At 39.0% G+C, this 25,714-nt stretch overlaps 1 protein-coding gene across 3 annotated transcripts in view; it reads left to right on the top strand.

Moving 5' to 3' along the window:
• The window catches only part of TNNT2 (troponin T2, cardiac type), a 30,474-nt gene extending 6,369 nt beyond the window's left edge, over positions 1 to 24,105 (top strand). Inside the window, exons 3-15 of one of the 3 annotated variants that reach the window (XM_074222350.1) lie at positions 435 to 445; positions 547 to 561; positions 5,562 to 5,624; positions 5,973 to 6,008; positions 9,358 to 9,391; positions 12,298 to 12,358; positions 12,877 to 12,993; positions 16,549 to 16,626; positions 17,527 to 17,637; positions 19,392 to 19,501; positions 20,208 to 20,298; positions 23,497 to 23,537; positions 23,800 to 24,105. In XM_074222350.1, the coding sequence (XP_074078451.1) occupies positions 435 to 445; positions 547 to 561; positions 5,562 to 5,624; positions 5,973 to 6,008; positions 9,358 to 9,391; positions 12,298 to 12,358; positions 12,877 to 12,993; positions 16,549 to 16,626; positions 17,527 to 17,637; positions 19,392 to 19,501; positions 20,208 to 20,298; positions 23,497 to 23,537; positions 23,800 to 23,845 (814 nt within the window). In that variant the 3' untranslated portion in view covers positions 23,846 to 24,105. Of the gene's footprint in view, positions 1 to 434; positions 446 to 546; positions 562 to 2,403; positions 2,428 to 5,561; positions 5,625 to 5,972; positions 6,009 to 9,357; positions 9,392 to 12,297; positions 12,359 to 12,876; positions 12,994 to 16,548; positions 16,627 to 17,526; positions 17,638 to 19,391; positions 19,502 to 20,207; positions 20,299 to 23,496; positions 23,538 to 23,799 lie in introns of those variants that run through there. The other 2 variants (XM_074222348.1, XM_074222349.1) reach the window with 2 other exon arrangements.
• Positions 24,106 to 25,714: the final 1,609 nt, after the last annotated feature.

Here is a 25,714-nt window from a genome sequence, read left to right as displayed (position 1 = left end):
TACTATAGGATTACTATAGGATAAATATTATAATTATTATAGGCAGAAGAAATAGATAGAGATGAATAGAATGACACCAAGTTGGGGGGTAAGGAAAGCATTCTTAGGAGCAGTGTAGCTAGGGGAGAGAATGTACTTAGGGAAGTAGAGGGAGATTACATTGTAATGACAGGTTGAAACAAGATTGTGGAGGGGCTTGAATGGCAAATCAAGGAGTTTGGATTTGACAGCAGAAAAATAAAGAATAAAGTCAATCACCTGGAAAGCTCAGGCAGGGCGGGTTTGTGTCATACACTCATATGCTTTTTGTGTGTACCTGTGTCATGTGTGTGGTTGAGCAAGTATGCAGGTAGGTAGGAATAAAAGGTTTTGAAAGATTAACTTAGTTCATCATAGTTCATCAACCTAGTTCAGCATTTCATTTTTCTTTTCAGGGAGCAGGAAGGTAAGAGCAGAAGATTTGTCACCATTTGGCTCTGAAGAAGTTTTGTCTTGAAACTCACTCATCTCTTCTTTTTTTCTCTTCTCTCTTCCTCCTTCACTTAGAAGAGGCTGAGGAAGGTAAGTGTCTAGGATCATTTCAGTGTATAAAATGGGGATATTCTCCATTCTGACTTTCCCCATCATATAGATTTCAATCAAAAAACCCAAATTGATCATCTTTCTTATAATAATAATAAACATAATAATAATAATCATTCTTATAATAATAAACCAGTATTATACAAAAAGAATTATTACCTATTTGATTCTCACAGCAACCCTGAGAGATAGATACTATTATTATCTTCATTTTACAGATGAGATAAAGTGACTTACTCAGGTTTAACATGGTTAGTATCTCATGTTACATTTGAACTCAGAGCTTCCTGAAGCCAGACCCTCTTCTCCCATGTATAGGGAATAGGGAGTAGACCTATGATTTCAATGATACTGGAATAGATAGAGGAAATTCCCTCTACCATATCTTATATCACAGTCTTCCCCGAGGGGCCTAGCTAAAATGTTTCAACCTCTCCTCATGTTTAAAGAAACTGCCCATTTCTCCTTGTCATTTTTCCATTTCCTTTCCTTGACATTAACGATTCTTTTTTACAATTTCCTCAGTGAGTTAATAGTCAGCAAGTATTAATTAAGTACTTAACTGTCTTCCAAAGCAATGTACCAGTGCAGGAAAAACAAAGAAGGGCAAACTCCTGATCTTAACCCTCAGGGAGTTCATATTATAATGGGAGAAAAACAAGAAGAAAAAAATTGTAACTACAAGATATAGACCTTGTATATGTATGTGCTCACATCTCATTAACCGGACTTAGAGTTTCAGTTACCTTAAAATGCTAAAATGATAGAAATCCTAAAGAGATAAAATGCCCTTGCTCCACCACATCCTCCAAATACCAAGACATTAAAATATCTGAAAAAAAAAATTTCTATGGTGCTCATAAACCAAGTCAGACAACTTTTCTTGTAAAAGGCCAACCTAATTTTCTGGTCAAGTCACTACACGTAGCTTTTAAAGTCAGGAAATGAGTTTTCTATAGAGAGAGGATTTTTCAGGGTTTGGTCATCTCCGGTATGATGACATTAGGAGTGGGTCAGAGGTGAGAATTAGCAAGTGTTCTTCCTTGCCAAATGTGTAATCTATTCCCTTGTACAGGCTACTTCACAGGCCAAATGGCCTTTGGGATAATATATATCTCTACTTATGGGAGAAACCAAATTGGGGAGAGCAGGGGAAAGATGATAGGAGGGGAGAAGAGGCGGGCAAGAGTGAGAGGGTTATTTTGAAGACCACCAAATGCTTTGGAAGCTGTTTGAGGTATTTCTTGCATCACCATAGCTGGACCTAGACCTTCACTGGCATTCCAGAGAATATCTATGTAAGGTGGGTCACACTTGGGGCTTGGTTCCTGGGAGATGTGCCAACTTTTTACAACAGGGTCTTGGGTGGGGCTTAGGTCTCTTGGCTTTGGGATACATGTGTCTCTACTGAGATTTGGCTTTAATGCTTTCCTGTTTGGTGGCGTCCTGAGCTCAAAGAGGCATCAAAGAGCTGTGTGATTTAATGGGTTCTTTCTAGGCAGCTACAATGCTATGTTACAAAATTATTCATCCCTGTCCATATGACTGATTGAATACCAGGTCTCCTGATTTCAAGTTCAAGGCTCTTTCCACTCTACCACATAAACTGTGTCTTATGTGACCTCACAAATTTTCTTTAGCTCTACTAATGTTTATTCCTGAAATGGGGTGGGACAATTGGGAGTTTGAGTTTCTGCCAGATAGAGAAGATAATGGAAGATAAGGGAACAATGTCCGCTATTATCCTTGGCTTTCTGCTGCCAAACTAACCTTTCTCACTTTTCCCCTTCTCTGCTGCCACTCCCTGCGCCTCAGAAGAGGAAGATTGGATAGAGGAAGAGGACGGTAGTACAATATTTCATTTTACTACACTTCCTACAGCTTGCCACAATAATATATTCCAGACTTTTATGGTGGGGAGATAACTATATATGTTACCTACAATGGGGAAGAGAGGAGTTGTTCATGTCGTTCTGTCTCTGTATTTTTTCTGTCAATTCTTCCTTGGTCTCTCATAATGACCTTAGATTTCTGCCTTCTTCATGTCTATTATTTTTTTTATTTGGCCCTAAGTCTTGGAGACTTAGATAGTTGGGGTCTCCCCACCTCTTCACCTCTTGGCAGCATCACTTCCCCACCTTCTTCATCAATCTACAAGATCTAAGAAGTCAACACTTCTGGAGGTAGACATTCTATTAGAGAAGTTTGCCTTCCTCTTCTGCCATGGGAGAAAGTCAGAGAGGTCCATCTCCAGGGAAAGTCAGAGAAGCTAGGAGCTCCTAAAAATACCAGCTCATCGTCTCAGAATGCTACATTGCAAACAATATCAGATTGGAAGTCAAGAGGCTTTGGTTCTAGTCCCACCTCTACCACTAACTAGCAGTTTGACTGTAGTCACTTCACTTCACTTCCTTTGGCCTCAGTTTCCTCACCTGTAAAATGAGGTTTTTGGATTAAATGCATTTAAGACCCTTTATAGTTCTAATGTTGTGTCTTAGTCTTCTAACCAGTCTTTTTCAGTCACCAAGACTTTCCTTTCTACCCAATGCAGCTGCCATTGCTTTCCCAATCAGCAACTTATAAGTATGTATCCATGATATTGTGCTGTATTACAAACTGAGGAGAATGAGTAGCATTAGAGGATGGCATCAGAGAGAGATAACTGATAGACACCTCAAATAAAATACTCTATTGCTATCCATACAATGGCAAGAAACCTAGAGGAAGACCCTTAGCAAGTTGGAAGATTCTGGTGGCATATTTATAGGAGTATGTGGACAAGAGTCACCTAAAATGAACAGATTGAAGGTCTGAGCTCTCCATACTGGTGATATGACTATAGATTTACTGAGATTTTAGGAGTCCTTCTCTAGATGGTACATTGTCTTTCACCTGTCTACTCTAAGGTGAATGGATTATTTTAATACAAATAGATGGTTGAAAACAGAAATATTTGACCAACTTTCTGGTTAGTTGAATAGTGATATAGTGTAGACTCACAACCTCACTATGGTTGCTCTATAGAACAAGTATCTCTAGAATTAAGAATTTACTTTCAAAGACAGTAAAAATTTCATGCAGGAAATGGACAAGGATGGAACAACTCCTCTTTCCTCCGGATATTCCCACCCACCTATCCTAAGAGTGGACATAGTTTCAGGTCATATCAGGTCAATGGATAGATCTTTCATAACAAGAATTCAGAGGATTTATTAATCCAATACCACAAACAATTGTTAATTAGCTACTTTGTTCAAGGCCTGCACAAGTCCTTAGGGATAGTAAGACAAAAAAGAAAGTCCTGCTCTCAAGGATCTTGCATTCTACTGGTAATATTCTTTTTGCTGCCACTGAAGATGGCGGGGCGGGGGGGGGGATCAGATTAATTGCAGCTCCCTTACCTTTTTGAAATATGACCGACTGACCCTATCTAATCCAATTTATTGGAGAAGGTAGGAATCATCTCTCTCCACTGGCTTCTTATCAGAGCAACATAAGTCTGGATGCAACATTCTACCATGGTCTACTAGACCTCCCTGTTCCACTTTTTGTATCCTTTTAGAAAAGTCTTAGTGGATGCCAAGTCACACTTCCATTCCCCAACTTAAGAAGATCAGATTCCATCTTCTATCCCCACCATTCTAGAATCATGGAATCTCAGAGTCTGAAGCAACATCATTAGAATGCAAGCTCCCTGAAGGCTGGGAATGTTTCATTTTGATATTAAATCCTCATGCCTAGTACAGTGCCTTAAAAATAGTTGAAGCTTAATTTTATTTTTTTAGTTTTTGCAAGGCAATGGGGTTTAGTGGCTTGCCCAAGGCCACACAGCTAGGTAATTATTAAGTGTTTGAGGCTGGATTTGAACTCAGGTACTCCTGACTCCATGTCCAGTGCTCTATCCACTGTGCCGCCTAGCCACCCCCAATAAATATTTTATAGAGTTGCATTGGATCTAGCCAAATCACACTTGAAATAAATCTCCTCTCAAAGTCTTTGACAAGGAGTCATCTATTATCATTTTAAAAACCTACAGTAATTGAAAATCCAGTGCCCATCAAGATAGCTCAATATAAGTCCAATTGTTGGGAAGTTTTTCAATAAATGTTTCAATAGACTCTAAGAAAGGAAAAACTAGGATCACACAGACCAAGTCAAATCCCTTTTCTATTTTATAACTCTTCAAATGTTTGAAGATAGCAATCATTTATTCTTAAGCCTTCTCTTTCCATTCCCTAACCTTCCTTTCATTTCCCTCCCCTTCTCTTCTCATAATCTTTCCTTTCCCTTCCCTTCTTTTCTTTTCCATCCTCTTGTTTTCCATCTTCTCTTCTCTTGATCTTTCCTTTCCCTTTCCTTTTTCTCTCCCTTTCTCTTCCTTCCTCTCTCTTTCTCTCCCTTCCTTCCCTTCCCTTCACTCCCCTCCCTTCCCTTTCCCTCTCCTCCCTTCTCCTTGTCTTCTCTTTGCTTCCCTTTCCCTTCCCCTTCCTTTCCCCTTCTTTTATCTTCCTTTCTCTTACCTTCCTTTCACTTCCCTTCCTTTTCTCTCCCTTTCTCGTTACATATCTGCTATTCCTTTGATAGATCTTTATGTAGCTTTCTCCTCACCACTGTGACAGCTCCCTTTGGATTATCTTCTCTGCTATAGTTCATTAATGCCTCACACCCACCTCCCAAATTGTGGTGTCTGTAGCTGACCATAATGAATGAAATGAAAATCGTTGTACAATTACTCCTTCTCAAATTCCTGATTATTTCCTGGTTATGAGGCTTAGGTGAAGATGAGTAGCTTTTTTTTTGAAATCAGAACAGGTTCTCCAATTTCTATCTTTATCTTGATTATAACTACAATATGTGCCTCTCTGAGTCTACTTCCAAGATCCTTTGTCTATCCTTAGTCCTAATTGTCTATTCTAGGATCGGTGTCATCAAGGAAGGTAGAAACTCCAGTTATTCACTGCCCTTTTCCCATTATCTAGAACAAGAGCCAGCTGCTGAAGAAGAGGAGGCTGAGCCAGCAGTTGAGGAGACCAGTATTGAAGGTAGGACAGAGGGATGGGGTAGGTGGAATTGATAGCCAATATGAGGAAAGTGAAAGATACCTAGATAACCCTACAAAGGTTTTTTTTAAGTAGTCTGACTAGTTTTGAAGATTCTCTTCTTAGTTTTTCTTCAAAGAGAATTCCATCACAATGTGATCATAGGATCATAGTAAATAGAACTATTCCTTCTGTCTCTCATTCAGAGCCTACCGCAGTTTGAGATTATCCAGAGAAAAGGATAGATCTTTTTCTGTGATAGACAGAGTAGCAAGGGCAGATCTCTAATTATGTGGGCGCTCTTGGAGTTCAGGACTGTACTCTTTACCTGCCTCTTCTTTTGTTCTTTAGAAACAGGGGAGCAAGAAGAAGCTAAAGAAGTGGAAGGTAATAATGGGGAGAATTGGGGAGAGGAGGTTTCTAATAGCTGAGGAAAGAAGAGAAGGGAAGGTTTGCTCATGTTTCTCCTTCTGCTGGAGATGTCCTAGACTTCAAATGGGATGAGTGAAATGAGGAGGAGGAAAAATGAACTATACCAGATAGATAGATAGGATGATCCCTGGCAGTCACATGGTTTGGATGTTGAAATCTAAACATATGCACCTTCCAAATCCCTGACAATTTACCCAGATTACACATAGATAAACTGAATCTGGGATAGATAAAAAGACTCCATGTAGTTCTTTAAATACATTATTGGAGATCTCACCTTTGTTATTGTTTATTGTTTTTAGTCATGTCTGATTCCTTGTGATTCCATTTGAGGTTTTCTTGACAAAGATACTGGACTGGATTACCATATCCTTCTCTAGATCATTTTACAGATGAGGAAACTGAGGCAAACAGGGTTAAGTATTTGATCAGGGTCAAACAGCTAGTCTGATCCTGGACTGGAACTCAGATCTTCCTGACTCCAGACCCAGACTCTAAACACTGTGTTATCTAGTTGGCCTCGATATCATTTAATAGCAATTAAACCAATGGAATCCTGAACTGTTGCCAGCATTTGGTCATTTGGCTGAGGATAAAAGAAGAATGGAAGGATGGAGATGCATGCAGAAGAAAACATGAATCCTCAGTAGTACACAGAAGCCTTGACTTTCTAAGATACTACTGGGTAATGGACAATCCAATGGATAACCCAAAAGAGCAGATAATGAAAAAAGACACTGTTATATAACTTTGATATACAAGATGATTTGGATGAGGGTAGGGATGGGTGGGACTGAAGAGATGTGGGAAGACAGAATATTTTTCTGGATTCATGTTCCTTTAAACTAAATCATTTAAATTACTTTATATTCCTTAGATTGGGAGAAGTCTCTGACTCTCATTGTATATAATCTACAGGAAAATGAATGCTAGTTGGTTATGGTTCTTGCACATATACAATGAATGGGTTAGTTTAAAAAAAAAAAAGGTGTTAATGATAGTTTGGAAGAAAGGGAGGCCAGAGGCTTACTATGGACTTGAAACACCACTAGCAGCTGCCCTAGCTTTAGATGACTCATTCTTGTGGACCTGCATAGAGTCCAGAGGGAGTAAACTGAGAGGATTGAGTGATGTGGGAAGGGAGGAATTCTGGGGTAGCAGTTTTGGGAGACTATTTTTCAAAGATCTCTCCTATCCAGAGGCGGAGGTAGGAAGTCATGTGGTGGAGGCATGCTATATCTGCTTGTGAGTTTGGGAATCAAATGCATAACATTACACAAGAGGAAAGACACTAGATTATGAGCCAGAAGATTCCTAGCTCAAGTTCTGATTTTGCTACTGACTAGCTTAAGGACCTTGAGCAAGTAATTTTATTTCTCTAAACCTCACTTTCCCCATTTATATATGAAGGAGTTGAACTAGATCAGGAGTTCTTATTTTTTAATTTAATAATATTTTATTTTTCCCAATTACATGTAAGAACAATTTTCAACATATATTTTTGGAAAGATTTCGAGTTCCAAATTTTTCTTCCTCCTTCCCTCTCCTCCTCCCTTCCCCAAGATAACTAGCAATCTGATATAAATTATGCATGTGTAATCATGTAAAACATATTTCCACATTAGTCATGTTGTAACAGAAGAAATAAAACAAAGTTTGCTTTAATCTGCATTCACACTCCATCAGTTCTATCTCTGGATGTGGATCACATTTTCCATCATGAGTATTTTGGAATTTTCTTGGTCAATCAGAAATTCTTAATACAGGGTCCACAGACCACCACCCCTCCCTCAACAGGTCCATAGATAAATTTCAGGGGTTCTATGAACTTGGATAGGAAAAAAAATATTTTCAGTAATCTCTATATAAAATTTGGCATTTCTTTCAATTATCTAAAAAGCATTATTCTGAGAAGGGGAGACTCAGCTTCCCCCAATTGCCTAAGAGGTTGATAGTTGATGATAGAAAGATTAAGAACTCCATGGGTTAGCTGCTCTCTGAGGTTTCTTTTAGCTCACATCATCCTCTGAACCTTCAATCCCAATCTACCTACAGTGTTTCATAAGGGAACTCAGACTCACTTTCCCCATTAGGTAAGTTTCCATTGATCAGAGGAGAAAAAGATAAAAGGAATTGAAATCCTTAGTGATTAGGGAGTAGCTGAGGAACTCTCTTTTCTTAAAACTATAGCAAGGATTATATTTATATATAGTATACTTATATACTCATATATATATATACACTCATATAAGCAGCTGAATTTTATCAAGGAACCTTTGGGTTTGAGATAAATTTAAAGAAGCTTGCATTTAAATACTGCTTTTAGGGTTTGCAAAATCCTTTGCAAATATGACAGAATTTTAACTTCATAATCGTTATGTGAGGAAGGTGCTTTAATCCCCATCTTACAGCTGAGGAAACTGAAGCTGGAAATGTGCATTCAAATTTGAACCTTACATACTTACTAGCTAGTGTGACCCTGGGAAAGTCATTTCACCCTGTTTCCTCATCTATCAAATGAGGTAGATAAAGAAATAGCAAATCCCTTCATGATCTTTGCCAAAAAAGGTCACAAAGGGTCTGGAGAAGGTGTAGCTGTTCTCTAATGTATTTTGATTTTACTCCTAATATATTTTTCAATTATATTTTGATTTGATTCTTTGATTCTATAGTTGTAAGTAAAAATCATATACAATTAAACCATATTTATGTGGCTGACTCCATTATACAGGATTCATGCGATTAGAGTTCAATTCCTATATGGCTCAAAGGCAGGAGGGCAGAGTTCTCCCAGTGGGTGGTAGCTGAACCAAATTGGATAAGAGCATACAGGCCATATGCAGATACCAATAGGATAAGCATTGCCATCCATAAAAGAAGGAGAACCAGGAGAGGAGTTAGGAGTTTACCTCCTTTTTGAGAGCCCCAGAGTTTGGCATCTTCCCTAAGTGCCCTCTGCTGGTGAGTGGAATGTCTAACTGCTGAGGTTAATGGGAGACTCAACATTGAGCGCTCATCACTAAAAAAAAAGGATTGGTTGGCAGTGCCTCCTGTTTGTTAAATGTTAGGGATTTTAGAGTTAAAGATGAAAGGAAACATAATTTGGCCAAAATTCTTCATTTTACACAGAAATCAATTGAGACCCAGAGAGATGCTGCCACTAGGTTAAGTTATCACAGTTGATAACACTCAGCTTGTCTCAATTTAAGCAGTTTTCAAAAGATCATACAAGTAGGATCAAATGCAAACCAGAACTAGAATCCAGTTCTTCTGACTCATAAGTGTTTTTCTCTCTCTTCTCTAGATGGTCCGGTGGAGGAATCTAAACCCAAGCCGAAGTGAGTATGAAATTCTTTTGATTGAGTGACACAAAATAGGAGATCTGGCCCCAAAGATTAGAATGGAGAAAGGGTAATTAATTGTGACTGTACTGTGAAGTAAGGAGGGCCAGAAAGTAGGAGGAAGGAAAAGATATGCAACTGAGGATGGAGTAGGGGAAAGGGGGCAGTTAGGTAGAGCTCAACTAATATTTTTTAAATAGATTTTTATCTCCTATTATTCCCCTCTATCCTTCTCCTCCTTCCATAAAATCATCTCAAATATCAAAGAACTTTTAAAAGGAAAAAATGAGCAATACAGATTAATGCATCCTTTTATAATCAGCCTCCCCCACAAATACCTCTCTGCAAAGGAGAACATGTCTCCTCAATCTCTTCTTTGGGACCAAACTCATGTTTTGCAATTTTGCAACATTCATTTTGTTTTGCGGTGGTTGTTCTTTCCATTTACTTCATTGTAGTCATTGGGTGTACTGCTTTGTTTTTGACTGTAAGTCTTTTCACATTTCTTTGCATTTTCCATTTCTTACAATACCACAATACTCCATTGCATTCACCAAAATTTATTCAAGTCATTCATCCATCACTGAACATTTACTTTGTTCCCAGTTCTTTGCTGCCACAAAAAGTAAAATTGTTTGGAGTAGATGAAGCTTTTCTCTTTTATCAATGAACACCTTTGGGCATATTCCTAGAAGTGAAATCTCTGGCTCAAGGAAATGAACATTCCAAACAGTATTTTTTCCAGGCTATATCAACCTGTTTCACAGGAACCTCTAAGAGAGACACTTGTAGTGGCAGAAGGGAGAAATTTGGACACTTCATAGTGAGAAGATAAAGCATATGCAATCAGGAGTTTTTTATTAGCCTTGGTTAAGTGAGACCTTAACAAGGAGACCTTAATCTTTAAAAGATTCTCTAGGGTGCCACTCTGCAGACCCATCTTCAGACACTGTTTAGAGATGGATTGGAGAAAAGAGAAATGAATGGGAAAAAACATCCAGTACAGCCAGTCTCAAAAGTTCCTCAAGTTTCTTTCCAGTTCAATGAAACTTTCTAAAAATGAATAGAGATTAGTCCTAATTACAATTTTCATTCCTATCTGGGTATAGGTTCACTGTGTTTTAGAGCTGGAAAGAATCTTAGAGAGATTAGATTCTAGTTCAACCCTTTCATGTCACAGATGAAGAAACCGAGGCTCAGATAAATAAATGGATGAGCTAAAATTGACTCAGCTAGTAAGTAGCAGAGCTAGGATCTCAATTCACATTTTCTGACTTGAAATCTAGAGCTCTTTCCCCCATGTTGTTCTGCCTTCTTTATGTCTATGTAACACCTTTTTTTCCTTCAGCAAATCTACAATGCTGCATCTTTCTTTGAATTCAGCTTGGTTTCTTCACCTGTAAAATGAATGGGTCAGACTAGATGGCCTCTGACTCTATTAGCTAATGACCTTATGACTCTTTCCATTTGTGGGAGTAATGAGGTATGGGAAGAACATTTGTTGTTCAGTCATTTTTTTCAGTTCTGTCTCACTATTCATGATCCTATTTGGGGCATCCTTGGAAAGATGCTATTCTGGTTTGTCATTACCTTCTCCAGTTCATTTTGCAGATGAGGAAACTGAAGTAGACAGGGCTAAATGACTTGCCCAGGGTTCCACAATAAGTAAATGTCTGAGGCTGAATTTGAACTCAGGTCTTTCTGATTCCAGGTCTAGTACTATCTGCTGTGCTGCAAGAACATAAACCTTGATACCAACTAAAAACCCACTTCCTATAAGAAACCTTCATCCACTTTGAACTCTGTGCTTTCCCTTTGTTAATTATTTCCTATTTAACAACTTGTTTATAGTTTACTATATATATATGCATATATATATATACATATATATATATATATATATACATATATTTGCTTATTGTCTCCTCCACTGATTTTGGAGCTCCTTGTAAGCAAGACTGTCTTTACCTCTTTTTGTAAACTCAACCCTTTCCACAATGCCTGCAATATAGTGGGTACTTAATAAATATTTAATACTGATTGGTTGATTGAAACCTGAAGAGAACCCTAACCTCTTCCCTACACTTTGCTTCTAATACTGCTGTCCTCCCACTGCCCCCATTCTCTACTTCAGTCGAGCTGATCACAAAGAACTCTGGAAAAATGAAGGGATTTAGACCAGAGGGATGTGAGGTCAGTCAACAAGCTTTTATTAAACTAGGTGACAACTAGGTGGTGCAGTGGATAGAACACTGGCCTTGGAGACAGGAGGACAGGAGTTTGAATCCAGTCTCAGACACTTGATTCTCATTAGCTGTATAACCTTGGACAAGTCACTTAATCTTGATTGCCTTACATCCAAGACCATCCCCAGTCATCTTGATTCTTCTTTGACCACTGGACCCAGAGGGCTCTGGAGAAGAAAGTAAAGTTGGTCTCTTAGCACAGCTCCCCTCACTCAAATCCAATTCATGTGCTTGTCATGGCATCATCTTCCTGATGTCATGATCTTCTTTGAAGAAATGAAGGATAAACATCATTAAACTCTAGGAGCCTATGAGCACCTATGGGCTTGCATTCCCCTGATCTCACTGCCCCATCCTCTAAACAAGCAGGGAAATGTCTTGAAGCTAAAACCCAGATAACTCTCCTTAGGTTAACTGAGAATTGACAGTAGCGGAGGTCTGGGATTTAGGGAAAGGAAATAGGCCATCTATGTTGCTGGATTACTCTTGTATTCTATAAAAGAGCTTTGCTCCTTATTTCCTGGGACTTCAGACAATCTGACCATTCCCTTTTTCTGGGTTCAGTTTCCTCATTTGTAAAATAGGAAAATTGGACTAGATGGTCCTTTATTCAGATGAAGATGATCTTCACTAACACCATCTCCCTCTTCTTTCTAGGCTATTCATGCCCAACTTGATACCACCAAAGATCCCTGATGGAGAGAGAGTGGATTTTGATGTAAGTACTGAGTTTGCAGAGAGCAGGTCTCAAAGTCAAGAGAACTCTTCTCCATGGGGAAGAAAGGAACTCCATATGGGTTGGAGTCAATTTGAGTGAGATGATCTTCTACCCTCCAGAACAGACAGGCCATGCCCAGACTACTGTATAGTATTAGGAATTCTTTACAACATGTGCTTGTGACTGTTCTGGAAAAAGTAAGGTCCCTCCATTGGCCCCATCATGCCTGACTATTCATTTCAGAGATGTCTCACTCCTCACCACTGTTCTGTCCCTATTCCAGATTGGGAATCCTAATTTAGGGCTAGAGACCTTGTGAGAGATTAGGTAAAGTGTAGAGAGTTCTGGAAATAGAATCAGGAAGATCTGAGATCAAATCCTCTCTCAAATACCAGTTGTGTGACCAGGAACAAGTCATTTTTATGTCTATCGATCTCATTTTCACAATTTTCAAAGTGAGGGACTGGATTTTGATGACCTCCAAATTCTCTATAAGCATATACTCCTCTCTCTGGCAGGACATCCACCGGAAGCGCATGGAGAAGGACCTGAATGAATTACAAACTCTGATTGAAGCTCACTTTGAAAATCGAAAGAAGGAAGAAGAAGAGCTCATTTCACTGAAAGATAGGATTGTAAGTAAAAAATTCTAGTCATTTGATCAGGAAGCTCTGTAAGACTGGACTTGGAGGCTGGAGGCTTGTTTCTCTGGGTAATGTGTTTAAGTTTGGGGAACTTACCCTAACAGCCTACAAACCAGTATTGTAATAACAAGTCATGTTTATGGTTTAAAAACACTTTCCTCAGGGCAATTCTGTGAAGCTTAAGTATTACTATTGCCTTTTGATGGCAGAGGAAGCTGATTTAATAGATTAGTGGACTTTTGTGACTAATCATGGGAGATAACATTTACATAGAGAATGTCAAGGTACCATATATATGTTATATATATATATATATATATGATTAAAATATATTATATGTCATCTCCTTTGCTCCTCATAACAATTCTTTGAGGTAAATGCTATTACTATGACCATAGTATGTATGGGAAAACTGAGATAGACAAAGTTTAAATGTTATTATGATCTCCATTCTACAGAAGAGGAAATTTAAATGACTTACAGACAGAGAAACATAAGTGATTTACCTAGCATCTAAGAGGGAATTTGAATCTAGGTTTTCCTAGTTCCAAGTCTATATGTCATCTAGTTGCTAATTAGTGATGGGTGTCAGTATTTGAATGGCCATCTTTCTAATTCTAAGTCTAATGTACTTAATACTTAGATTTAGTGCCATAATACACAGTAAGCCAAGCACTTTGCAACCTTAAAGAGCTTTCTAATTATTAGCTATTACTATTACTGTTCCTTGTTTTCTAGGTATCCTACCCTTACAACCCCCCCATCTTCTGCCCATCTCAATCTCATTTTCTTAATGAGTCAATTCTTGAACTTCCTCAAGGATAACTTCCTAAGTACTATTGGGTGTACTTGGAATACTATAAGGAATTCAGTTGGGGAGAAAATAACTTTACTGAGAAGAATCCTGCTCAGTATTCCTAATACAGATTACATTCAGATGCTTGGAGAAATTGGAAAGGAACAAGGTTTTGAAATAACATATTTGGACATAGAATGAGTGTGAATGGACAGTACCAGTGTCTTGCTGAACTTTCAACCAGTCCCATCACGGTCTGTCACAGTTCTGGGATCTCCTGTGGCAGTACTCACAGTGATGCAGCTCACAATGCCCTACAGTATTTAAACATTATGGCAGAGAGAAAGTAAACTTGGAGCAACTCTAAGAAAAATCCTTCAGCAGCAGTAGCACATCAAAGAAGTTTTCCCCCCAAGTAAAATGTTGACTGTAATGTTTAGCTTGTGTGATGTTTCTAAATCACTTTCATAGAAAACCATCAGATGACAGTTTTCATTCTATCACAGCAGTGGTTATGAAGTAAGCTCTTTTTAATGGCTTCAACTTTGTATTGTTTTCTTGTATTTATAAACTTTGTATCATGAAGCAGATTGTAGCACCTAGTACAACACCATACACACAGTAGGCAGTAAATATTTCTTGTTTATAATGATGATGACAATGATGAAATAAACTACTACTGAGCAACAATTTTTACTGGTGCTTACCTCCTTCCTCACCCAAAGCTTAGTAAAGGGCTTTCTGAAGAACCCCTTTATAATGCTGGTGTTGAGGGACAGAACTAACACTGGCCTTACAGGCTAACTGTTATATCAGACTTTTTTTACTTGTAGTTGTTATGTTTCAGGGGATGTTATTTGACTGCAGTATATATGAATCCATGTAATAAGGAACTGTATTATAATGGGGTTCTACTGCATTTTATTAAAAAGCTACTGACTTAAAAAAGGATAACTTCCTAGACTGACAGAAGGAATAGTCATAACTTATCTCTGACATATAAAGGATAGTTTTTTGCTTTGTTTTTGTTTTTATATACCTGTGACTTAACTGATGCAGCGAACTCCTTGAGAGGAAATTCCCTCTCCTAATTGACCTGTACCTTTTTCTCTTAAAGAGTTTCTTGGGACTCAGGTAACTAAGCCCAGGGTCAAACAAACCAGTATGTGTCGGAAGCAATATCTGAACCAGGCCTTCTTGACTCAAAGGCTCACTCTCTACTTTTCTCTACTGTTGTAAAGATAACATATAAATTGGTTAATTCACACATACCCAAATATTGTCTATACATATGCAATCAAAACACTCAGACTCCTAGATGTAGAAGAGAAGAAGAGCTCTCAGGGGGCCATCCAGGACAACTCTTTAGTTTGACAGATAAGGAAAAATCTTTGCCCAAGTCTTTTACCTACTACTCAGGTAGTGTTGAGTCAGTGCAGGATTCAAACTCAAGACTTCTTAACATCAAATCTGTTATTCTTTTTTTTATATTTTTTTCAAGGCAATGAATGGGGTTTAAGTGGCTTGCCCAAGGCCACATGGCTAGGTAATTATTAAGTGTCTGGGGTCGGATTTGAACCCAGGTACTCCTGACTCCAAGGCCAGTGCTCTATTCACTGTGCCACCTAGCCACCCCTCTATTATTCTTTCTATGATATCACTTCTATGATTGTTTACTATATAGAAGTTTGTCTAGGAATAGCCCTATCTTTGTTTATCTGGCTATCTCTGGTTAGCAATAAATTATTTCTGTAGTCAGTTATGAAGCAAGAGTTTGGGAATGTGGAACAAAGCTTCAATAACTTCCACATGCATTTATTATCTGTTGTATACAGAACATTGTGCTGAGGAAGATACCAGGCTTAAGTAGGATAAAGTATCTACTTCACAGCATACAAAATACAGAAGAAGGGTATTATAGTTCTATCAATAATTATCATGCAAAATAGAATATGGGAAGAGCACAAGAGAAGTATAAATCAAGTGTTAGATAAAGTCCAAGGTGGGGAGGGATCATTATTTACTGAGAGAATCTAGGAAGGCTTCATGGAGGAAATGGGATTTAAGATGCTCCTTTAAAGATAGACAAGGTTTCATAACGTATGAATGGTGGGTAGAAACCATTCCAGATTTAGAGAATATTATGAGAAAAGGCAATCAAATGTGAGGGGACATACATGATCACAGATCTGGAACTAAAAGGGACCTCTGATACCATCTGATTCACCCCTTTCATTTTACAAAGAAGGAAACTGAGGTCCATACAGTATGTGTCCAAACTCAAATAAATATTAAAATACCAATAGTAGAGCTATTTGACCCTATGTCTTCTGGGATCAAGACTAGTGTCTTTTAACATGAATAAAAGACAGCAGGTTGTCTAACTTGGATGGAAAGGAGTGTTTATGGAAGAGAATATAAGTAAAGCTGGAAAGATGGCTCTAGCTTGTGGAAGGACTTGAATTGTAGGGTAAGGATTTTGAATTTTGTAGGCAATAGTGAACCTTAAGGGTTTTTGAGTAGAGAAGTGACTTTATAAGATCATAAAGAAGATCAATTGCCAGGCAGTTTAGGTGAAGAATTGATATGAAAGATGAAAGTGACAGTGAGACCAGAAAAAAGCTCTGTGTTGGATTTGCTCCTATTATATTTTCCCAATACTTGTTTTTTGCCTGATGACCCTTGACAAAAGAGGCTCCTTCTTCTCTCTCCCAACCTTTCCACATTAGTCATAATTTTTTTCCCTGCAGGAGAACCGAAGGGCTGAGCGAGCAGAACAGCAACGTATCCGAAGTGAACGGGAGAAGGAGCGTCAGAACCGGTTGGCGGTGAGTGACCAATAGTCCCCTCATTCATGTCATTCCTACTACCTATCAGCACTTCCCATTTTATTTTTGCCCAATCATAGCAACAACAGAAGGTATACCCCTAATTCATTGTTTCTGAACAGATTTGCTTCCCAATACATAAACTCCAATGTCCAAGCTCCATCCAGACTCTAGATAGAAGGAAAATTGGTTATTCCTGATTCATTAAGGTTTGGGGAAAAGAATGAAGCCTCAGAGGTCATAGAGCTAAAAAAGGGTCTTAGCAGTCAAAATGACTTATTCAAGGTCACATAGTAAGTTAGTAGCAGAGCTGAAACTAGAACCCAGGTCTCCTCACTCTACATCAAGCAATATTTCTACCACATCCTGTTAGATATGTCAGTCAACCAGCATTTATGAAGATTTTCTATGTACCAAGTCCTAAACTGGGGATGGCCTTGCACAGCTCATATTCTAATGAGTGAGTCAATGGGTACTAAAAAGGTACATGTAATAAATATATGCAAATATGTATGTATGTTCATGTGCATACGTTTTCATCAGGATGTGTGGGAAAAAATGATTTGGTTGGAGATTATGCTTCATGGATAAGTGGTAAACATAGTAGGGGAGCATGACCCTTTATACTGTGTATTGGATTGAACTGGTATTGGAGTCAGAAGAAGAAGGATTGAGTCATTTACTAGCCACTGGGCAAGTGATTTAACTAGAATAAATGTGAACATTTGTATTGGTGTTCAATAATAATGGAACTCCCCCAAACCAACTGAAGTCTTCTATAAACCATCTACCCTTCCACCCTATGACAAATGTTTTCCCCAAGGATGACAGCTGGTTTCTTCTTCAACTCTCTATAACTTCTTTTCTCATTCCATTCCCTTTCACCCTACAACAACACAGGAAGAAAAAGCCCGACGAGAGGAGGAAGAGAACAGGAGGAAGGCTGAAGATGATGCTCGGAAAAAAAAGGCTCTCTCCAATATGATGCATTTTGGTGGTTACATTCAGAAGGTAGGAAGAGCATTTCATGGAGCTAGGAACTCATTCCCTGAGTAGGGCTTTAGTAATAAACAAGGATATGTCAGCAGCTATCCATGAGGAAAGAAATTTCCATTATACCAGACAGGATTTAAGTTGGATCCTCAGGAAGAATTTCCCATTTCCTAGTTATAAACCTCACCTTTTCAAGACTTGAAAAATCTTCTAAGTATAGAGATATCTCTCTCTTTCAAGCCCACAGTGGATCTAGCCTTCCTGATTCCCTTGGAAGTTATCTCTGGCATTTCCTGGGATACCTCTCCAAGGATCCCCACCCCCCCAATATTGGGAGGATATATCATAAGAGGCACCTCAAGACACTGAACAGGACCCCAAATTATACCCCAGCAAGAGCACTGTCTCCCCTAAATTACTACCCAATGTAACCTCACTTTTTGTTCACTCTTTAATATGATCTAGTAACAAATGCTATAGGGTGATGATTAAGGGCCCAAGGGACTGGCACAAGTCTTTATCCCAAGACCCTGATGGATTGAAATTTGTCCCAATATTCCAAATCATGAGTTCAAGGGGAGAGGTAGCTATCAGTTTTCCATGACGTAATGAAAGCAACAGGAGAAATTGTCTCTCAAATTTTCAAAGGCTAAAACCTCCACGGTTAACTCTATCCTGTTTCCCATACCCCAAATATAATTAAATTCATTCTCTCTGGAAAAGAGAATCCCTGTTCCTGTCCTGCAGAGACTTATATAATAATAGACAGACAACAGTTAACATTTGCTGCTTTTTCCTCTCCTCTCCCTTTCCTTGTGTTTCTTTTTCTGTTTCTCTCCCCTTTCCCCTCTCCCACATCTTCCTTGGGTCTCTGTCTGTATGTTTGTCTTTCTCTCTCTTGGTCTTTCTCTCATGGTTTCCTGGTCTAGCAAGCTCAGGTAGGTAACAATATTTGAAGTCCCTTCATAAATCTGGGAAAGTTCCCTAGAAAAGGAAGTGACTCGGTTGAAGACTCACAAAAAGATAATGGCAGACAGGTACAGAATTGATACTTTAGGCTGTTATAGCCTTAAATGACCCCTGAGGACCCTTACTCTGGAGGTAATAACTTTCTCATCCCTAGACTTATTCAAGCAGGGACTGGCTAACCACTTGACAGAGGAAGACCCTCATTTAGGTACAAGTTGGGTTAGGAAATCTCTGAAGTCACCTTAAGTTCTGATGTTTTGTGATTTAAGGGTTTCAATGTCAGTGGGTTATTAAAAGAAAAAGATCCAGAGTTGGTAGGGGTGGGGGGAGGTGTTGAGAGGGAAGCAAAGAGAGGACAGGAGTAGAGAGAAATATGAAATAAAGAGGGAAGTGTTTGGAATGTAATCACAAACTAAGCAATGGAAGAGTGCTCAATCATAATCTAAAGTCATTTTACAGAGGAAGAAATGGAGGCCCAGAAAAATTAGGTGATTTGCTCATTTCTACACAGATGGCAGAGATGGCACTTAAACTCAGGTCCTCTGATTTCAGATCCAGCATGCTTTGCACTGCACATATACTCTCTCTTTTCCTCAGGAAAGCTCTCCCTCAGTAGTAACTACAGAAAGTCTAAAATTCTTCAAGGATTCCAGGTATTGGCTAGGGCCTGGGGTCCAAGAAGAGAATTGTGAGGGAGCTTCTGCAATTCTTAGGCCTTCTCTGGAATAGAAATTAGTGAAGGGGCAGGGGACAACAGTTTCTCCCTTCTCTAACATCTTCCTTGATCTCCCTTCTCCCTTCAGACAGAGCGAAAGACTGGGAAAAGGCAGACAGAAAGGGAGAAGAAAAAGAAGATCTTGGCGGAGAGGAGGAAGGTGTTGGCTATTGACCACCTGAATGAAGATCAGCTGAGGTGAGAGGCATGGAGACCTGGCTTGAAGGGGTGTCCAAGGCTGAACATATTTAGCTAGGGAGGTACCAGAATATGCCACTAGAGAGCAGCAGCATCCCATGCATGTTCCGTGTTGGGCCTGACCAGTGGACTAGTTTAATATGTGGATTGTTCAATTTGAGGGTTCATTTGGGAGTCCATTAACCCCTTGAAATGAAGATGCTGACCTCTGCTGCCAGTAAAGATAAATTGAGTGAAGGGAACAGGGTGACCCCATAAACTGAGAAATACCATCGGCTTCTACCTCCTGAAGGAACCACTGATTACCAACACCTGTTTATGACAGACTCTTGGGAGCCTTCCTCTATTACCCTTTCCCACTCCTATAGATACCTAGAAATATTTTAGAGTTAGACTAAACCTAGGAACAACAGAAGCCATGAAACTTAGATTCTTTAATCTCTGGATGGATTTATCACCCAAAGGGTTGGCTCCTCCTTCTTTGGCTCATTGAGCCCCCTCAGTAGGCAGTGGATCCTTAATATGAACTGGAAATATTACCATTGTTTCTAGAGATGGAGGTGGTTGAGGTTCCTGAGATTAAGATTAGGATTGTGGTGAGAATCTTCTGGGTGGCCTGGAACTTTGGGAATAAATCCATGGGAGTGGGCTCAGTGATTCCATGGCTTTGACTTGTTTTTCTCTCTCCTACTTTCCTCCACCACAGAGAGAAGGCTAAGGAACTATGGCAAACGATCTACACTCTGGAAGCAGAGAAGTTTGATCTACAGGAGAGATTCAAACAGCAGAAATATGAAGTAAGAAAATCTCATTCCTCCCTTTTTTTCTTGTCATCTTTTCTGCTATCTTGATCCATCTCCTGAGTTCTCAACATTCCTCACTCTCTTACTCCTCAGTGCCTCTCTACCTAGTGACCCCTAATTACCTCAATCTATTGCTCCTATTTCTTCACAGTATATACCTTACTTTCACTAACAAGAGCAATATAATGAAAAGAACTCACCCAGAAGTCAAGAAATTTGTGTTTGAATTCCAACTCTACCAGTAGCTGTATTGACCTCTCTAAATCTCAGTTTTAATATTTATAAAATAAAGAAAATTTCCTTTCTAATTTCCCAGGGTTTTTATAAGGATCAAGTGAGGTCAGGGTATGTAAAGGATTTTCAAACTCTAAAGTACAATATAAATAGCACATATTAATGTCATTCTTTTCTTGCCAAAGCCTTTATTAAATACTTAAATATTCCCAGGGCTAAAGTTGGGTGATACCCAGAGAGAATTCAGTAAAGGAGCCACTGCCCTCTTCAAATGAGGCTCACTTACTCTGACAGGCACATATACACAGCCATGTGATTTCAGAACTTCCAGCAAAACTGGCACATTAAGGCAGAATAGCTAAAAAGTGGGATGCCTCAAATAAGGAGTAAGTGTTGTGAATCACTGCTATTAAGCAACTAAGGACTTGGAGTTTCTTTCTGGCTATGGCCTTAGGAATATATTTCTGATCCTCATAAGAAGAGGAAACAGCATAGGACCATTCATCTACCCTTTGGCCTCTGATTCCTTTTACCTAAAATGGCAGACTAGTTGACTTCTCAGATCACTTTCCAGCACCTACAATCTAAGTCACTGTCTTTTCCCTTGACTCCTGGTCAGACTGTTTACACTGTTCCTATCAATCAAAAAATTAACAGGGATCTACTGTGTCCCAGACAGAATGTTAGGTGACTAAGGTACAAAGCCAGAAATGGAGTAATCTCCATGTAAACTAAGCAGTTTACATTTTTATCAGAGGAGATAGACACATATAGATATAGATATATATATATATATATGAAATCAATTCAATTTTTTTTCAGGAAATATCTCTGGTAGCTTTGAAGGATAAAGAAAGATTTTTTGTAGAAGTCAGTCTTTGAGATAAACTCTGAAAGAAACTAGAGATTCACAGGAATGAATGGGAAGACTAGGCTTTAGCAAAGAGTGTTGTTGATCTCAAGAAGTTTCCCAGACATTTGAGTCAATCTGAGTTCTCCAAGTCAGACAATTTTAGAACCTACTTCTCTTTCCTCCACCACCCCAACCCCTACTCTTTCAGAACTTTGTGTTCACATATTTAGAAGCTTCCCCATCAAATAAACAATATAAGGCCAATGATGTGCTAGAGGCAGCTCCAACTGCTGATCTCATTGTTAAATAATCAAATCAGTGTGAGCATTTACAAAATGAAAATTGACAAATGCCAAAAATTTGGACTTCATTTATTATTTTGTTGATGGTCTAGAACAGGGATGTCCAACATTACTTTTAAAAGTTTTTATTGAAACAATAAACAATATATTTTGATTTGCCATTTTAGTGAGAACTCTGTGATAGATAGCCTTCGTTTACTAAAGCATCTAGTAAACCCACAGGTGGGACTCATAAAAGCCCATTGTAACAGCTGCATTTTGGACAACCCTTATCTAGACTTAATAAATTGATGGAGAAAATAATGTAGCTTAATGCAGTTTAAAAGTGTATCCAACCTACAATTTTTTTAAATGGAGGGTTGGTTGTCAAATATTTACCTGTGTAAACTCTATTATAGATTCATCATTAGAACCTTTTTTTTGAGCTTGATGTTATCCTGTATTTCTGGTGTGTGAAAATGAAAAACAAAAACAAAAAACAGACAATCTTCCTTGGACATCAGGATAGTTCCAGAATTTTACCTTTCAAACCTGGTTTGAATGGAATCCAGTACTTAGTGAATGCCCACTATATATTGTGAAATGTTTATGAAATATTTTGTTTCTCTCTATTGAGAGAGAAACAAAGTTCTTTTAAGCTATGGCTCCTTGCCTTTAAGGTTTTAAAGTCTAGTAGGGATTTTAGACATTAACTCAGATAGCCATAATTTCCAATATCATATGGTAAGTGTCTTACCCAGTTCCAAAACCAAGGGCTATGTAGGTCTGAGGGAAAGGGAGGGGATGGCATTTAAATGAGAATTTGAAAGAGGGGTAAAAGTTTAATGGGTAAAGGAGAGGAAGGTTTGACTTTGGCCTTTGAGTGACCTTGGGCAAGACATCTAAGCAACCTCTCTAAACTTAATTTTCCTCATCTATAAAAATGTGGGTAATAATGTATAATGTTCCCACCTACCTCATTAGAATTGTTGTGAATATGATATAAGGGAATGTATATAAATACCTCTCCTTCCCCCCCCCCCCCCGCCCCAATATGGGAATATGGACATCCCTTCCAACAAAGCAGATTGTGGCTCAAGTTTTATGGATCTCATCCATGACCTCTCTTAAGTTTGCCAAAATGAACCAGTGTCAAATACATCAGAAATTTTAAAGCTAATCTACACATGAGCTATTGTTGTCACTGGGTTCAATTCTGCTAGTATTTATTAACTTTTTATACAGTATTTCCAGAGGATGGAAAAATAAAGATTAAATAAAATAGTCCCTAACTTCAAGAAACTTCTATTCATTGGGGTGTAGAAGAATGGGTAATTACCAAATGTATACAAAATAAATTGTGGACTTAGGCTGTATGACCTTGGACAAGTCACTTAATTCATCCTCAAGCAACTCTCTAAGCCTCTGAAGTTCTCCACTGGGGAAGTGAGTTCCCATTATAAAGAAATTACAGATGCTTCCTGACATTCAAAACAGACTAAACAAAAATTTTGAGACAGGGTAGTGAAGATTATGACTGGGGTCCAGAGAATTGATTAGGTTGGTGAAGGCATGTGTTTGAGGAAGTAATATGAAATTAGGTCCAAAAAGTAAGATATCACCAAATTGCAGATGACCTTGAATGTCAGTCAGAGGAAGCTGAGTTTTAATTAGGAAGGAAACCAAGACAATGATAAGGAGCACTCTGGCTCAACTTCTTACCTATTCAAAAAAGGGTCTGTCCTATTCCTGGTCTTTCCTGGGTCCCATGACTCTGACTTTTGGGCTCAGGTTTTCCTCACCCAATCCTTTTTGCTCTTGCAGATTAATGTTCTCCGCAACAGGATCAATGATAACCAGAAGGTGTAAGTGTCCACTTTTCTGTCTCCCCACCCTCCAGCCTAATCTGCTCTGTAATGATTCCTTTGTTACTCCCTCTTGGTGCACACTCTTCTGTCTTGGTTCCTCCTCTATGAAGTTGTTCCTGATTCTCCCCGCTTTCCCCTCTTATATCCTCGATGCACCCTCCCTTCCTTAGGATCAGTTGCCCTCTTCTACCTGCTCCCTGATGCCATATCTGTTGAAATTACTCAATTCTATGTCTGAGTATTGATTTCTTACTTTCAGCTCCAAGACTCGAGGGAAGACCAAAGTCACTGGTCGGTGGAAATAGAAGAAGGTCAGGGTACCTCCTTGGCATGGAGGGCCTTCAGAGCTTCAGGCTTCTTCACTGATGAATCTGCTAGATGTTTCTCTACTCCTCTGTGGTATCACAGCGCTACTTTGTCCCTAGTTCCTTTGGTCCACTCTGGAGTCCAGAGAGAGCTTTGAACTTGGATGCACAGAACTAACCCAAATTGTTAGCTATTCCCCCTTCCCCAGATATAAACACATATAATGCCTGTAATAAAAATCAACACAGTCTAAATAGCATCCTTGTTGCTTCTACTGTTTTGAAAAGAGAATTTTCTACAGTTGACACAAAAATCAAATCAATATAGACCCTCCAATTCAATTCAGTAAATGTTTGAAAGCTACGATTTGCAAGGTGGATAGGAAGCTTACTTTATAAAGAACTGGGTTCAAATTCTACCTCTGATTCATATGAACTCTGGGACCCTGGACAGGTCACCATAACAGGTTTCAAAGCAGCTTCTAAGACTATTAATTGCAAAGCAATTGTTGATCTGCGTTGGTGACCAGCCAGAATTTCCTCACCAGGTATTTCCCTGTACTGATGAAATCACAGGTGTGGATTAAAAAAAAAAAACAAATGCAAGGCTCAGCACTATACTAAGTCCAGAGTTGACAAAGATGAAGAATGACAGTCTCTGTCATCGAGGAACTTGCAATCTAATAGAGGGTCATAAATAAGATATACACGCAAATATGATGCAGGATAGAATATGAAGGGACCCAAGTAAGAAGGGTTTATTTAGACAAAGAGTTCTGAATAAATTTTGGAGGCCAAGATCACCTTCAATTGGGAAGATCAAGAAGATCAAGGCATGTTCTTGAAGACAGAGGAAGATTTCAACAGGCAGAGATGTGGCAGTTGTACACGGGGGATGATTTTCAGAGAGGCTACTAGGTTAGTCCAGGTAAGAGGTAATGAAATAGGGCCTGGTGGCAACTGCAGTGGAAAGACTGGAATCACCAGATGTTGGGGTGATAATGTCCATAGGGCTAGCAGCTGATTGGATATCAGGTCCAAGAGGGAGGGAAGAGTGAAAGGTTTCATCCAGATCTCAAACCTGTGTAACTGGGAGGATGATGATGCCATTGCCAGAAATAGGGAGGATACTGGGAAGGGGGGGCAGCTTAGGAAAGAATGAACCCAAAAGCACGTATTAAACACTTTTTAAAACATTATGTATCTGGTAATGCTCTGGTCTGTGGTGACAAAGATAAAAACAAAACTCTCTGCTCTCAAAGACTTTGTATTCCATAACAATGAGAACACATAGAAGCAGATACTAGATATATATGAATTGAGTACAAAGTAACATTGGGGTATGAATTTTGTTTTGGAATTGACCTACTGAGATTGAGGTCCTGGAGGGACATTCAGGGGAAAATGGTACTTGGGGGAAAAGTCTAGAAAAACAGATTCTCTGCTTCTGGAGACCCTTTATCTACCCTTCTTTGCTCCTTTCATCCATCTCTTAGTCCCTCCCTTCCTTTCTTCCCTTTCTTCCTCTCTCCTTCCCTCCTTTTTTTTCCTTTCCTTTCCTTCTCTCCTTCCCTCCTTTTCTTTCCTTTCCTTTCCTTCTTTCCTTCCATCCTTCCCCTCCCTTTTTTCTTTCCTTCCTTTCTTCACACCTTCCTTCCTTCCTTTCCTTGCTCCCTCCTTCCTTCTCTACCCCCCTTTATCCCAGATAAATCATCCACATAAGCAACATAGGGCTTCAGGGAAAATGAAGTATGTTTTCTCCATCCTGAAAGATGATCTAATCTAATGTTCTTCCCACCCAGGGCAGAAAACCTAAGGAATAACAAATTCAGCTGCAGGGGATTATGAGTTTAGTCTCTTGTGAGTCAC

This window comes from Macrotis lagotis, chromosome 2 (genome assembly GCF_037893015.1).
Source record: "Macrotis lagotis isolate mMagLag1 chromosome 2, bilby.v1.9.chrom.fasta, whole genome shotgun sequence".
In the NCBI taxonomy this organism is placed as follows: Eukaryota; Metazoa; Chordata; class Mammalia; order Peramelemorphia; family Peramelidae; genus Macrotis; species Macrotis lagotis.
This window is presented reverse-complemented; position numbering and strand designations above follow the sequence as displayed.